This window comes from Mercenaria mercenaria, chromosome 18, assembly GCF_021730395.1.
Source record: "Mercenaria mercenaria strain notata chromosome 18, MADL_Memer_1, whole genome shotgun sequence".
Lineage (NCBI taxonomy): Eukaryota > Metazoa > Mollusca > Bivalvia > Venerida > Veneridae > Mercenaria > Mercenaria mercenaria.
The window spans coordinates 29197910-29214589 of NC_069378.1; the positions used below are offsets into that span (position 1 = coordinate 29197910).

Below are 16680 nucleotides of genomic sequence, written 5' to 3' on the forward strand. Positions count from 1 at the left end.
ATATGCCTTTTATAGGACTAATGGTAATTGTTGTGTAAGATAAATGAATGCTTCAAGAAAAAAAAATTATTTTATCCAGAATTAGCATCCATTCTCAAAACACACCTATTTAACAACGATCTGCTTAGTTTCCTTTGCAAAATATTGAGAAAATCTAGAGAAATGAGCATTTAATACAGGCCTCCAAATTCAAAATACGCGAAAGTTACCCATGTGCAAGCAATATCTCGCATTTTATTATATTACAAAAAATTTATAGATACCAAACATTGTCTGTATGGTTTTTTCTTTTTTTTTTTTTGCTAAATCTAATAAACGCATTACCCAACAGAAACGCTATGCTTACATACCTGATCACATGTCTAAAAGACGAATCCGTGAACCAAACAAGAAAAGCAATGCCTCACATACCTGATCACAGGTCAATAAGAAACACCATGCTTCAAATACCTCGTCACAGGTAAACAAGAAAAGCAATGCCCTACATGCCTGATCACAGGTAAACAAGAAACGCCATGCCCCACATGCCTGATCACAGGTCAACAAAAACGCCATGCCCCACAAACCTGATCACAGGTCAACAAGAAACGCCTTGTCCCGCATGTCTGATCACAGGTCAATAAGAAACGCCATGCCTCAAATACCTCATCACAGGTAAACAAGAAAAGCAATGTCCTGCATGCCTGATCACAGGTAAACAAGAAACGCCATGCCCCACATGCCTGATCACAAGTCAACAAAAACGCCATGCCCCACAAACCTGATCACAGGTCAACAAGAAACGCCTTGTCCCGCATGTCTGATCACAGGTCAACAAGAAACAGAGTGCCTCAAATACCTGAACACAGGTAAACAAGAAAAGCAATGCCCTGCATTCCTGATCATAGGTCAACAAGAAACACCATGTCCCGCATGGCTGATCACAGGTCAACAAGAAATGCCATGACCCACAAACCTGATGACAGGTCAACAAGAAACGCCTTGTCCCGCATGTCTGATCACAGGTCAACAAGAAACGCAATGCCTTGCATACCTGATCACAGGTCAACAAGAAACACAGTGCCTCACAAACCTGATCACAGGTAAATAAGAAACGCAATGTCTCACATACCTGATCACAGTCAGTAAGAAAAAAAAATGTCTCACGTACCTATTCATAGGTCAACAAGAAACGCAATGTCTCACGTACCTTTTTACAGGTCAACAAGAAACGCAATGTTTCACATACCTGATCACAGCTCAATAAGAAACGCAATGTCTCATAAACCTTACCACATCTCAATGAGAAAAATTATAAGGATCTTACATGCCTGCCTGTGTAAGACGGGTTTTTCCCTAACTGAGGGTCAGTGTGGAATGAAAAACCGAGCGTTAGCGAAGTTTTTATCCAAGCTGTCCCGAGGGTTTGGAAAACAGCTGTCTTACACAGGCAGACATGCAAGATCAGTTTTCTTGCCTATGACGCTCAAAATAGATCGTGGTGACAAATAGATTTGGGTATATTCTGGCATTATTTTTTTATAGTTTATGACGTCATTATGGTGCCAGCACTATGTGACATCGCCAACGTGCACGTTATTTTAAACAAGGTTTTTCTCTAGAGAAAGACAGGAATATCTATCCCTTTTTTGTTGGATTTAACGTCGCACCGACACATGATAGGTCATATGGCGACTTTCCAGCTTTAATGGTGGAGGAAGACCCCAGGTGCCCCTCCGTGCATTATTTCATCACGAGCGGGCACCTGGGTAGAACCACCGACCTTCTGTAAATCCCTGGCGCATGCTCTGACAAATGTATATTTTCCCGCTAGGTCGGTAAGAAACGCAATGTCTCATATACCTGATCACAGGTCAATTACAAACGCATTGTCACCTATACCTGATCACGTTTCAATTAGAAACGCAATGTCTTACATACTTGAGCACAGGTCAGTAAGAAACGCAATGTTTTACATACATGAGCTCAGGTCAATAAGAAACGCAATGTATCACATACCTGATCACAGGTCAATAAGAATGTCTTGCATACCTGATCACAAGTCAACAAGAAACGTAATTCCTCGCATACTGATAACAGGTCAGCAGGAAACGCAGTGCCTCACACACCTGATCACAGGTTAACAAGAAACTCAAAGCTACATAAACCTGATGAAAGGTAAACAAGAAAGGCCATGCCTCACATACGTGATAATGGATAAAAAAGTATCCGTGAACACAAAAAGAAAAGCGATGCCTCAAATACCTGATCACAGGTCAATAAGGAACGCAGTGTCTCATAAACTTGACCACAAGTTAGCAAGAATCTTAGTGCCTGACATATCTGATCACAGGCCAATAAGAAACGCAATGCCTCATCTGATAAATGATCAACAAGACGTTTGTGTGGAATATACTATTTGAGAAAGATATTTAGAAAAACAACGGTGTCCCGTTGGGACATTCGTGACATATTCATTAAATTAAGTAAAGTTGAAACAATGAAACCTCGGCGGTAAAAAGTCAAAAATACGATGGCCATAGTCAAAAGTACGATGGTAAAAAGTCGTAACAAAGAAACAATGATGGTAAAAGATCGAAAGTACATCATAGTTTCAACGGTTCACCATCAAGAAACTGGAGATGTGTTGACTTTCACCATTGTTATTTCGACTTTTTTCGATCGTTCTTTCAACATTTTTATGCCGCGATGTCCCGAACAAGACATGGATAAAACTCTTGTACATTGCGGTTTTAACATGTAATTCCATATATTATTGACTGACTGTACGATATGGTTGTCCTATAGGCTTCGATCAAAGTATTTACTTAACACATCAACGAGACAGTTAATGAAGATGAGCACACGTATTTTCTCAAGTTCTTCTTGCCCATGAATAAATACAAAATGCACATGATATAAACAGATGAATGAATGAAGATTTTAATTAAGAATAACTTTATACCAAAAGAGTGTTTTAACACTATTTATGTACGATGGACGGTTATACGTCGGGCGTAATAACTTCACGACGGCGCAGCCCGAGTGAAATTATTCGTACGACGTATTACCGCCCAAGTGTATAATAGTGTTAAATACGGTTTTGTTATAAATTATTTCGATTCTAATATGGTCTTAATCTAAAATAGTAGAAAAGATATGGTAGCGCTCTTTCTTGGTCGCAAGAAAAACATTGACGTCACCGCACGTTAACGTAACGTCATTCTAGCGTATGCGTGTTTTAACAGAGACAGGTATATTACAATGTAATATCTGGAATAATTCTTTATTATACAAAACACAAAATGCATTTCCTCACTGTGTATAAACAAAACAGTTCCTCATTAACTACAGATCTCAATTAGTTTTATTCTTAACACTTATGCAACACCATGGTAATCGTTCCTCTGTTCAACAATTGCATTTAGTTTTTTTTTTCAATTTGGACACTTGTCATCAGAAGATCCGAAACGCTCTAATGCTAGTCTCTCTAACTCTTTTCGATGTGTTTTGCCACTTCTTGTTTCAGGAAACTTCTCAAAGAACATGTAATATTTCGGAAGAACGGTGAAAAGTCCCGGTTTATCGGCATGATATTCACGGCAATAAGTTTGGACATCTGTTTCGGTTACTGTAAATCCTGGTTTCCTTATCACGCATGCGCACAAAACCTGATAGTATACATCGTCTGGAACTGGTACTATGACTACTAAATCGATACCACGAAATGTTTTCATGACGTTTTCAAGGATTTCAGGAGTCACATTAAAACCACCTGAAATAATCATGTTTGATTTCCGACCCTCTACAAAGAATTGACCGTGTTCCGTCATTCGGCCGATATCGTCTGTTTTATACCATCCGTCTGGGGTTTTAACCGCTTTTGTTTTTTCAGGATCATTAAAATATTCTTGAAACATAATTTCCGATCGAACATATATTTCTCCTCTATGGTTGACGGGAACAATTTCACCATTCTCGTCTACGATTTTCACTTCTAATCCAGGATAATTTACCGGCTTTCCGCATCCAAATTCAACGAAATCATGTGGGTCCGTAATTTTCGACTCCGTCACGCAAAAAGATTCTGTCCCAATGTAGGCGCACAGTAGATATTTGCAAACTTTACCATCACTAGCACCGATTCTACTCGTAAGAGGTTGTCCTGAAGTCAAAACAGCTTCCACGGGCCAGTCATCTGGCAAATGGTCCTTGAAAAGAAAATGAAATAAACCTGAGGATGTTTGCACTTTGTAAATAGAAAAAATATTGTAGAGGGGTTGCTTCAAAAATCCAACAACAAGTACATTTTAATTACATGCGAAATACAGAAAAAGGGAGGGGTAAAGGGTAGATAAAAGGGACGGGGGAAAATAGAGGAAGGGTGAATATTCCACAGGGAAAGCAACGTTCCTTAGACGCAGTCTCTCTAGCAGCGAACGTACAAAATACAAACACACACACACACACAACTAACATACACAGATAAACAGACAGAAGAGTAAGGAAAAAACACTGTGGGGTACCGCCCAAGATACATACACAAGCAGGAAAAAAGAACAGTCGGGCACCGCCTAAAGACGGCCGGCGACCAAAATTATGGTGGGCACGATAACTTACTCATAGTAAAAGGAGAGGGGGTACAAATGCAAGGAGAAGGGATGGGAGGGGGCGATGGATAGTAAGGAGAACGAGGAAAGAAATGCCAACAAGAACAAGACAACAGGACAACAACGCAACACAAAATACAAGATGGGCAGAAAACAAGTTGACCTAACAAATGTCTTAAGTAAGGCATTTTCTTACTTCGAACTTTACCGTCAGCCTCATATTCGTCAAGAAGCCTACGAAGAATGTTCCAGTTAATGCTTTCTAATCCAGGATCTAGAACTAGCAGCGAACATTTCTCCAGCTTTTCCATCATTGCGATAAGGTCGTTTCCATCTGTATACGTAAACGTTATACTCACAGGGATCGCTCCAGCCATCATTGCTCCGAATGTAGCATACAACCATTCTGGACAGCATCGCAAATTGATAGCGATAATTTCCTGTTTCCGAATTCCCAAATTAATCAGAGATTTTGCTACTTTGCAAGACTTTTGGTAAAGCCCCGACCACGTAACAACATCGCGACTTCCGTCCGTGGACACAAAGATAATAGATTCGCCGTCTCCCTTTGTCTCAGAGTAGTACTTTAATGCCTCCAGAATCGTTTTGTGTTTTAATTCAAATGGAGGACGGTCAATTTTAACATAACTCTTCGTGAACATACCCTCCATTTTACTTTTCAAATGAAGTAACCCTTCTCTAACTATTTACCTGTCATCAAATGAACGTGCAAAACCAACATATATTTCAATGACCGATAATTTAAATCTGATATGCATACACATGTGAAGAGAGAAAACAGAAATAAAAAAGAACAAATGTGCATATGTTCCAGTTTTAGAACTCCTTTATCTGTCTTCTTTGTTTAGTAATAGTTTGTTATATACATGTAATATGTGCTTACTGTAAAAGCACATTTTTATCGACTGGTTAAAAGATTACTGGTTAAAAGATTAAATACTTCGCGAGTAGCGTGGTCACGAGTTTTCTATACGATTATATGAAAATAGCATCTATAATTTTTATCATAGATCAAAACCAAGTGGTTCAATAGCAGTGGTGGTTTCTGAAAGGTAATGAACGAGCAACACCCAACCCATGCCCTATCCCCCAATAAAGTTGAAGGGATTGCACTATTTCAAACATGTTCATGATCATAACTTGGACTTAATAATTGGACTCGTAGTTTGAAATCCAATATTCAATTCGTCATTCAGTGTAAACACGCTTCTGCAATCGTAGAACCAATTTCCAAAATATTCAGGTCGTAGATAAATAATCAATGTAACCCAAGGTCTTGAAATCAACATTTAAAATTTATCAGGTCGAAGATGAACATTCAATGTAGATCCAGGTCCAAAATCAGCAATCAAAATTTCAGAGGTCATAGATCATAGATCAAAATCCACTGAAGTCCAAAATGGCATTTTTGTATTATAACGTATTTTTAATTTTGAATTATTTTGAACTAATTTAATCAACATTAAAAAGACAAGGTCGTAAATCTAAGTCGAAAATGTCGTGATCGCAGATCAACGGCCGAAAATGTTCAGGTCGTAGACGACATACAATGTAGACCCAGGTGTGCAATGTGAGATCAACACTCAAATCATTCATGACGTAGATCAACATTCATCCTGGTCTGCAAGCGTGGATCAGTATTCCAAAATGTTCGGGTCGTAGATTAACATTCAATGTAGACCAAGGTCTTGAAATCGTAGTTCAATAATCCAAAATAATCAGGTCGTGCATCAAAATTCAATATACACCATGTTTCGCAAGCGAGATCCAAGGAGTCCTCTTTAGCAAGTAGTCACAGGCCGCCTAAGATGGCGGACAAGCAAAACATCCACAGGAAGGCGGCTGATTTCAAACGAAAATTACGTCAGATATCAAGATGATTTACAGAAAATTAATAGATATGTACTTGGAGCAGATCAAATGTTGCTCTGCTGCCCATAATTGCCCTGTGTACGTTTGTATACAGCTCAAAAGTCATATTTTGTAGAATTTGGCGTCTGTTTATATAATTATGCTGATCACTACCATATCAAATGTAGGGGCCTCCGTGGCCGAGTGGTTAAGGTCGCTGACTTCAAATCACTTGCCCCTCATCGATGTGGGTTCGAGCCTCACTCGGGGCGTTGAATTCTTCATGTGAGGAAGCCATCCAGCTGGCTTACGGAAGGTCGGTGGTTCTACCCAGGTGCCCGCTCGTGATGAAATGATGCACGGAGGGGCACCTGGGGTCTTCCTCCACCATTAAAAGCTGGAAAGTCGCCATATGACCTATCATGTGTCGGTGCGACGTTAAATCCAACAACAACAAATATCAAATGTAACATATGCAGGTCTATTCTCAAGTAGTCGAAATATAAATAACCCTTACATTTTCTCCTTTCCTCGAGCCTCTTCTTATTACCATCCTGTAATATTTTACTTTACTGCATTTCAGTATGTATGTGTAGGATTCTGTCGAAATGTGCATGTTCCTATCGGGTGTCAGTTAAGAATGGTGGCGTAAGAATTTTATGTCTCGAAAAGAGACACACTGAAAGTAGCGAGAAGGAGTAAATTTAGCCGATTGTAATATTTGAAGGGTAGCGTTCTTTCATAATTTAAAGCTTATACCCTTTTTCTATAGTAGCGATATAGTTCTTTGTGGGAATACAAGTTTCTGAAAATCTAATATGCTAGAAAATGTCTCAAAACGACCATAAATAAGTGATTTTTATAAGAAATAAACAACAATGGAATTTAGTTGTGTTCAGTTTATATTTAATCTTTCTTATCCCGAATAAATTCTGTTTTGCCCTGACGTCAGTCAATGAGCTACCCGTCTTGCGCAATCTGTTTCATGACCGTCTTGCTCGTAAAAATCGTATGTATGGACCATTGACTGATTCTAATATCATGCGATATCTCTTCGCAGGTTATTTATGTATCAGAGACAAAAACTTTTTCACTTCCCCAGTATTTTCTTAAATCGTTTCCTAAATTGGTCGCGACTGACTGTGCTTTGATAGTACAAGATACAAGATACAAATTTTTATTTAAAGTTTGGTGTCAACATTACAACATTAGCAATGAATAGCTATTGGTCGACTTAGCAACAGATAACAAAAAACAAACATATTATGGTACAAACAAATAAGCACCTAGAAAAGCACATGAATTATCAAGCATAAAAAAGCACATTATACATAATACAGCTGCAGAACTTCAAATTATATAAGGTAAAAACTGAAAGTTTTTTGCTAATTTTGACCACCCACAGTCTAAATATAATTAAGATCTAAGTTAATATAAACACAGAAGTGCACCAGGTAAAAAATGTCTTCAAAAACCATATATCACATTGAATAAGATTCAAAGAGACCTGATTAGCACATATCTGTCAGGTAGGATATTAAACGGAGTTTATAAAATGCAAACTTATCATATACATAATAAACAAAAAAACCATGCAAACTAAGCAGAGAACAAAAGCAGTTACAGGTTGCAAAATACATAAGCATATAATTGATATCTAGCATAACTATAAGCAGAGCAAATCAACAAATTTACATGCGTGAAGTATGCATTGGCAAGCTATGTACTAAAGTTAACAGTAAACGAACAAAATAAAACAAACAACATGCAGTACATAAAAAGCATTGTCATAAATACATGAGCAACAGTTATGCATTGTTGGCACAACATGAACAGCGACAACTCTGTCCGTTCCAAGCACTGATCAAGCTCAGGAACTGATTTAGGTTCGACTCATCTCTAAAATGTTGAGGAAAGGAGTTCCAGAGCTTGGCAGCGCAAGAACGGAAGGAGTTGCTACCATACCTTGTTGTCCTTACCTGTGGCACTTCTGCAGTGTTTGTATACCTAAAAGAATAAGGTTTATCATTAATATTTATTAGGTCATGAAGGTAGCTGAAGTCTGTTTATTAATTATTTTAAAAGTTTCTATAGCAATTGTCCTTTGACGCCTAACTTTCAGAGATGGAAGCTGAGACTGATTTAAAAGAGTTGCATAATCTGAACTATAGACGTTATAAATGAAACGTAATTCCCTTTCTTGTATTTTTTCTATTTTCTTAGTGTTAGTTTCTTCGCAGAAATACCAAGCCAATGGACAGAAGTTAAAATTTGACATGATAAATGAGTAGTAGATGTTAAGTTTACCTAATTTACATAGATTACGTCCAATGCGTTTTAATACATTCAATTGCCGAGATGCTTTTTTACAAAGACTTGAAACATGAGAATGAAAATTAAGTTTAAAATCTATCGTAACAGTTTTACTTCTTCATCACATGAAATAATGTTGTCATCTAGATTGAAGGAGACATTACATTTCTTTGTTTTATTACCAATATCTATAGCTTGGAATTTGTCTGGGTTTGCCTGCATTTTGTTATCTGAAAACCATTTAATGAGTGATAAGCTATCATTTTCCAAAGTAGTTATAAGAGTATTAATATTATGATCTGCATGTGATAGAGTGTTGTTATCAGCATAGTTATACAATTTACTAACTTGTAACAAAATGAAAGATATCGTTTATGAAGATGTTGAAAAGAACCGGCCCTAAAATGGAACCTTGTGGAACTTCTTTATAGATGTCTTTAAAATCATTGCTAAATTGACACTAAATACACTGACTCCTATTACTAAGGTAACTTCGAATTAATTTTAGGGAATTTCCGGATACACCATATGCCTTAAGTTTCAAAATGAGTAAATTATGTGGTAGACAATCGACAGCTTTAGAAAGATCCATTTGAATTGAGGCTACATATTTGTTCTCATCTAGGGCTTGTTTCCAATCTTCAAATATTCTTAAAAGGGCCGTTTGACAACCGTAACCAGAACTAAAAGCGGATAAATACATGTTAACGAGTTCCTAAAAAATACAATTTGAGTATTAATAGCTCTCTCTAGTGTACTTTTCTTTTTATGCAGTGGTGTCACCTGAGCAATTTTCAAGCTATCGGGGAAAACTGAAGCTGAAAAAGATTTATTAACCAGAAGGGTAAGGTGACCTGAAATTGCTGGTTCGGCTAGTTTTACAAGTTTTGATAAATGGTCAGCTCCAGTGGTTTTCTTTATGTTTAACTGATTGATATGTTATGTTTACAAATGTAATTTTCTGTAACTGGCTCAAAAATTAGTTCTGACTGGCATGATTTATTATTTAAAATAACAACAATACTTGGATGGTCTTCATTTGGGATAATATTGTCATTACCAATTCCTCTAGCCACATTTACAAAAACAATCATTAAAAACGTTGCAGACTTCTTGTAGAACAGTAATAAGTTTATCTTTTTCTAATAAAATAGTGTCCTTAAATTTAGTACAACCTTTATTTGTGAGGAAAGGTTTAACGGTTGACCAGAAATTTTTGGATTTGCACCCCTACACATCTGTCAATAAAATATTTATTTAAAGATTTTCTTCTCGAGCTATTTACTACATTTCTATGTTTTCTAAAGTTTTCCCAGTTTTTAGTAGTTTTATTCTTTTTAAATTTGTTGAAAAACATTCTTTTCTTGTAAATAGCTTGTATCAGAGTTTTATTCATGAATGATACTGGCTTCTGCAAAACCCTTTTCTTTTTCAAAGGTGCATGCTTGTTTGCTACATCTAAAAAAGTCCTGCTAAAAACATCATATAATAAATTAACATCATCCCTTAGGCAGTCTAATTTAGAAATATAACAGAGTAAGTCTTGATGAAAATTTTCAACATCAAAATGTTTAAAACTTCTATATGTGCAAAATTTATTATTCAGCTTTTGGACATCATGTTTACATTGAGCGCCAATGAAATTATGGCAGTCACAGTCCACAGTCCACAGTCAAAGTTACTTGTATTGGAAATACGATTTGAACTGTTTGTTAAAATAACATCCAAGAGTGTAGGGTCACTGTGATTTTGGAAACAAGTAGGGTCTTTAATAATATTTTCTAGGGCAAAAATATCACAAGTATTGTTTAGTGTATGACTTTATCATCAGAGAGCATGTTCAAGTTAACCGATTATCATTATATTTTCATACTTGGTAAGGGACATGTCTAGACTTATATCAAAATTTTCTTGAAAAGTTAAATTTGTTAAAGATAGAGGTTTGTATGTTCCAAAAATTAACCATTTCTTATTTTCCAATTTTACTTCAATACAGATTGATTCTATTACTTTAAATTCTAGATCTAATTTCCTCTCTCCTGCAAGCACCACCTCGGTAGCCTAGTGGTAGAGCGTCCGCTTCGAGTGCGGGAGGTCGTGGGTTCGATCCCTGGCCGCGTCATACCAAAGACGTAAAAAATGGTACTAGTAGCTTCCTCGCTTGGCGCTCAGCATTTAGAGGATAGTACTAGGACTGGTCAGCCCGGTGTCAGTATAATGTGACTGGGTGGGGTATCATGTCATGTGTCTACGGCGTGATATTCCAGTGAGGCAGCACTATAAAGTTGAGCATTGTGCTCACTGCTACAAGTAGACACCGTCGTTCATATGACTGAAAAATTGTTGAGAAAGACGTTAAACCCGAACACACACACACACACTCTCCTGCAATGTCTGATTTTAGATATGCAATAATACCTCCGCCACTGGATGTTCGGTCAGCTCTCCACCACATGTGGTAGTTTTCGACTGCAAATTGAGCATCTGGGAAGGATTCATCTATTTTAGTTTCTAAAAGAAAAAGAAGGTCAATAGTCTTTTCAGTTAAAAGTTCTTGAATACTTTAAAATTTATTACGTAAACTGTTGATATTTAGACATCCACATAAAAATCTCCGTGGGTGTTGCTTCCTCAATTTAGTTACACCCTCAAAATTGTCTATATTTTCTTCACCTGTAGAATTTAGAGAGTTGTCTATGGATAAAACAGTATTGTCAAAGAAGCTGTCAGTAAAGTGGAAGGCTGAGCACTGGTTGCATATCCACGGGTCTTCGATATTACCAAGACGTTTATATTTAGTAGTTGTAATATCGGCACATTTAATGTGCCACCAAAAGTAGCACGCATCACAATAGATGGCTCGATGTGTTTTTGCAACTGGCTTGTAGCATCCACCACATGGATACTTTATTGGTCCTGGATTAGTTTCAATATCCCTGGATAGAATAAGTAGGTAGAGCTTAAAACAGTACAAAAAAATGATAGCTGTGGATTTTACTCTTCTTGTATGACTGATATGAAAATAATCAAGTCAAAAACACTTATTACGGTGCTTTCACCGGTAATATGAAATGAAGAATGTAAATAACAGTTCCGTCATCCGATGATATGTTCCTATTAGACATTTGCGAATTAATCCGATGCTGAATCCGAATCTGACTTCGGGTATACTTTAGGGACTTTCTCAAAACATTTAGTGGTTCAAATGATAAAAATGGTTGTTTGCTAACATTTTAACGTTGAACTGTTTTTATCGATTGACTACATATTTTTATGCTCCCCGAATGCAAATGTCTATTAACATTATTAATCAGTTTGATGCCATGTGGATGACAGACTTTCAGAACTATGGGTACTGCATCATTATAAATGTGTTCATATATGAAGTTACCCACTTGTATTAGCTAAACGGCTATAAACAGTTCAAAAATAATGATTTTATGCACCATTTCCTTTATTTTTAATAAGCGTCTATGGCTCAAGAGCTCCCCGATGTAGACAAAGCGTCCGGTAATACTAACGTCTTATAAATACTTCTAAAAGCTCCAGTAAAACTGATAAAGGTGACGAAAGTTGAATAAAAAATGTTCCTTTTACCTAAACAGGGTCGTAAAAACTGGAATCCTTCGTTTAAAATAGCTTGATTTACTAAAATATTAATTTCTTTCTAACATAATTTTTTTATTTGCGCGGTTGACGCATGCGCAGTACACCGTGTCGCCCAATCTTTAAAAAAAAACAACATCTATACACTGCATCTTGTGGGAGTGCATCTTTTCCACAAACACACTGAAGAGTTTCAAATATTTCTACACTCGGTTTCCTTTAGAAAGAAGCTATGTTATTGTAAGCGCTGTTCCTCTATCTTCAACGTGACCATAGCTTGACCATAGGATGTTGTAAGAACTTGTGGCCCGACCCATTTGCTTATTTGTTTGTGTTTGTAAAAAATGTTATATGAGCTTGTAAATACTGAATGAGCAATAAAATATGTTTAAACTGACCATAGCTTAACGCATGAGTGAGCGACGTTATGACATCACACTTCACTTTTATTGCTATAAGTCAGGTATATGTAAATATGAATACACTCGATTAATCAGGCAGTGCTGTAGAAATATTCTCACCATCTAATGGATGACCCTCGTAGGTAAACAAGGTTAGTGAATAGTGTAAATCAAAATAGATTCAAAATAATTATTGCTTAGTACCTCACTGCCGGAGGCTCATTTCAATGATAACTATCAAACAATTATAGTGTATTAGAATGTATATAACTGAAGAGCTTTTGAACATGCGGAAGAATCTTCCTTGTCCCGTGTGGTCTATCAATGAAGTATCTTTCTTGACAGTCAGGCTTAGACAGAGGTCCTCTTTGCCATCTCATTTGCTGAATCTATATCTCTAAAAAGCATATTTAATTTATGTATATATACATAAATGACACAAAAAAAAAACCACAAGAAAATTGAATAAGGTGTTAAATGTAATATCTGGCATATCTCTTTGTTAAACAAAACACAAAATGCATATTCAAATTGTGTAGTAAATAAATACTTTATTTTTATGTTTGCTCGCCATCTCCAAAAAACTTTCCAATGTTTTCTTTATGAACAGTATTATTCTTAACAGTCATGCCTTATTGTTTTTCTATTTAATAAGTGTATCATGTTTCATTAATAACGTTATGTCTTCTTAGAAGTTTTTTCAGTTTGGACACTTGTCATCTGAAGGTCCGAAACGCTCGAACGCTAGTCTCTCTAACTCTTTTCGATGCGTTTTGCCACTTCTTGTTTCAGGAAACTTCTTAAAGAACATGTAATATTTCGGAAGAACGGTGAAAAGTCCCGGTTTATCAGCATGATATTCACGGCAATAAGTTTGGACATCTGTTTCGGTTACTGTACATTCTGGTTTCCTTATCACGCATGCGCACAAAACCTGATAGTATACGTCGTCTGGAAATGGTACTATGGCTACTAAAGCGATACCAGGAAATGTTTTCATGACGTTTTCAAGGATTTCAGGAGCCACATTAAAACCACCCGAAATAATCATGTTTGATTTCCGACCCTCTACAAAGAATTGACCGTGTTCCGTCATTCGGCCGATATCGTCTGTTTTATACCATCCGTCTGATGTTTTAACCGCTTTTGTTTTTTCAGGATCATTAAAGTATTCTTTAAACATAATTTCCGATCGAACATATATTTCTCCTCTATGGTTGACGGGAATAATTTCACCATTCTCGTCTACGATTTTCACTTCTAATCCAGGATAATTCACCGCCTTTCCGCATCCAAATTCAACGAAATCATGTGGGTCCGTAATTTTCGCCTCCGTCACGCCACCACATTCTGTCCCACCATAGAAGCACAGTAGATATTTGCAAGCTTTACCAACACAAGCAGCAAGTCCGCTCGTAAGAGGTTGTCCTGCGGTTAAAATAGCTTCCACCGACCAATCGTTAGGTAAATTGTCCTGGAAAAGTAAATGAAAAAAGAAAAAAAATGAATATGTTTGCACTTTTATATCAAATTCATTCTGTAGATGTATTATGTATAACTTACATCTAATTGGTTTGATTTAAGGCGCTAAAAATTCTGGAATTGATGACTGAAGCTATGACATAATGTGTTTGATTGTCACTGAAAACTTCTACGCAGAATTCATTACGATCATGTTCATTAGGTTAGAGTTTTGTTGTTGTTGTTGTTTCAATAAATACGAAGCTACTGTAATAATTCTGGATACATAATTATAATTGAATGAAATGAAATTAGCAACTTATATGATATCAATGTGTCGTTATACCTGTCTTTTAATTAGCTCGTGCATCAAAGGAGGTAGAGCAAATACCATGGAACATCTTTCTCTTTCTATAGCTTCAATCATAAATGAAAGCCTGTCCTTTGATGGATCACAAAACTCGGAAAACTCCACCCTTGTTTGACCGGTCAGAACAGAACTTGGATAACCTCCAGCCCAGTTAAAAGGTCGGTCGTTAAACTGGACGAACTTGTCTTCTATCAAATCAAATGTATGTGATTCTGCTAACTTCATTGAGCTTAGATGTACGTGCGCCACAAGTTTAGGTACTCCAGTACTTCCCGATGTTTGAAATAGTCCGGAAAATTCATCTGGACCTATGTCGGGAAGTTCTGTGTCAGGATGATCTTCCTCTAGAAGGTCTCTGAAGTCCTTGACATTGGAAGCATCTGCCGCTCTGTCGAACGCAACACCTAACAAATGTCTAGTAAGGCATTTTCTTACTTCGAACTTTACCATCAGCTTTATATTCGTCAAGAAGCCTACGAAGAATGTTCCAGTTAATGCTTTCTAATCCAGGATCTAGAACCAGCAACGAACATTTCTCCAGCTTTTCCATCATTGCGATAAGATCGTTTCCATCCGTGTACGTAAACGTTATACTCACAGGGATCGCTCCAGCCATCATTGCTCCGAATGTAGCATACAACCATTCTGGACAGCAACGCAAATTTATAGCGATAATTTCCTGTTTCCGAATTCCCAAGTTAACAAGCGACTTTGCCACTTTGCAAGACTTTTGGTAAAGCTCCGACCACGTAACAGCATCGCGACTTCCGTTTGTGGACACAAAAATAATAGATTTGCCGTCTCCCTTTGTCTCTGAGTAGTACTTTATTGCTTCCGGAATCGTTTTGTGCTTTAATTCAAATGGTTGTCGGTCAATTTTAACATAACTCTTCGTGAACATACCCTCCATTTTACTTTTCAAATGAAGTCACTCTTTAAAACTTTCTATCTGTACAAAATTCACACAATTTTCAGCGACCCACAACTTTAATCAAATATGCATACTCGAGATAAGAGCAAAATCCACATATAACGTGACCTGTTCTTAATTAAGAACCCACTTTATCTGTCTATTTTATTTATTATTACTTGCATATATAATGGTTTAAAATACTTCACGAGTAGCGTGGCCATGAGCTTTTCTTATATAATTAAATGAAAATGAGAATAATAATTTTAAGAACACACGGAAACAAAATTATTTATGGCAGACAGGATTTGACTGGGACGCTTAATGAGCGGTAATGAAAAGATAAACACCCGACCTTCCCCCCCCCCCCACCATACCCTTAACGTTGAATGGATTTTCATTATCTCAACCATGTTTATGATCAGAAAACTTGAATTTTCTGGTTTGTTTTGATTTCGTAGATTGAAATCCAATAATCTCCCTTTGTCTCTGAGTAACACTTTATTGCCTCCGGAATCGTTTTGTGGTTTAATTCAAATGGAGGACTGTCAATTTTATTAAAACTTTTCGTAAACATTTCCTCCAATTTACTCTTCACGTGAAATCACCCTTTGAAACTATTTATAAGTCCTAAAATGCACGTACAGGATTAACACACATTTAAATGACCAAATTTTTTTTTATTTGATACGTATACTCATGTAAAAGAGATAACAGGAAAAACAAATGTACATGACACGTTCCAATTTTAGAACTCCTTTATCTACTTTATTTAGTAATATTTGCATATATTATGTATGCTTATTTTTATCGACTGGTTTAAAGATAAAATAATTCGCGAGTAGCGTGGCCACGAGTTGTTATATGAAAATGAGATCAATAATTTTAATCACAGTTCGAAACCAAGTGATTCAATAGCAGACAGGGTTTATGAACGGTAATGAAAAATAAAAAAACACCCAACCCGTCCCTTATCCCCAATAAGATGGCAGTAAAGTTGAAGGGATTGCATTATTTCAAACATATCCATGATCAAAACTTGAACTTAATATCGTAGATTAAATAGAGGATATAACATGAGTGTCTTTTCATACTGAATTTATTAAGCGATTTGAATAAAATAATAAAATTCTAGGCTCTGCCGAGCATTTTATCAAT

General features: G+C 36.6%; 1 protein-coding gene and 1 pseudogene across 1 annotated transcript; both read right to left on the reverse strand.

The window, feature by feature from the left end:
• Window positions 1-3249: 3249 nt before the first annotated feature.
• LOC123538848 (uncharacterized) lies at window positions 3250-5323 on the reverse strand. The gene is made up of 2 exons (XM_053530395.1): window positions 4786-5323; window positions 3250-4190 (listed from the first exon to the last, which is right to left on the reverse strand). The coding sequence occupies exons 1-2, from the start codon at window positions 5258-5260 to the stop codon at window positions 4174-4176; spliced, it is 492 nt and encodes a 163-aa protein (XP_053386370.1). The 5' UTR covers window positions 5261-5323; the 3' UTR covers window positions 3250-4173.
• A 7924-nt stretch (window positions 5324-13247) lies between these two features.
• On the reverse strand, window positions 13248-15658 carry LOC123538747 (3-[(3aS,4S,7aS)-7a-methyl-1,5-dioxo-octahydro-1H-inden-4-yl]propanoyl:CoA ligase-like; annotated as a pseudogene).
• Between the last annotated feature and the right edge of the window lie 1022 nt (window positions 15659-16680).

Coding starts and splice junctions, on each gene's coding strand:
- LOC123538848 (XM_053530395.1), bottom strand. CDS start 5,260: ATGGAGGGTATGTTCACGAAGAGTTATGTTAAAATTGACCGTCCTCCA.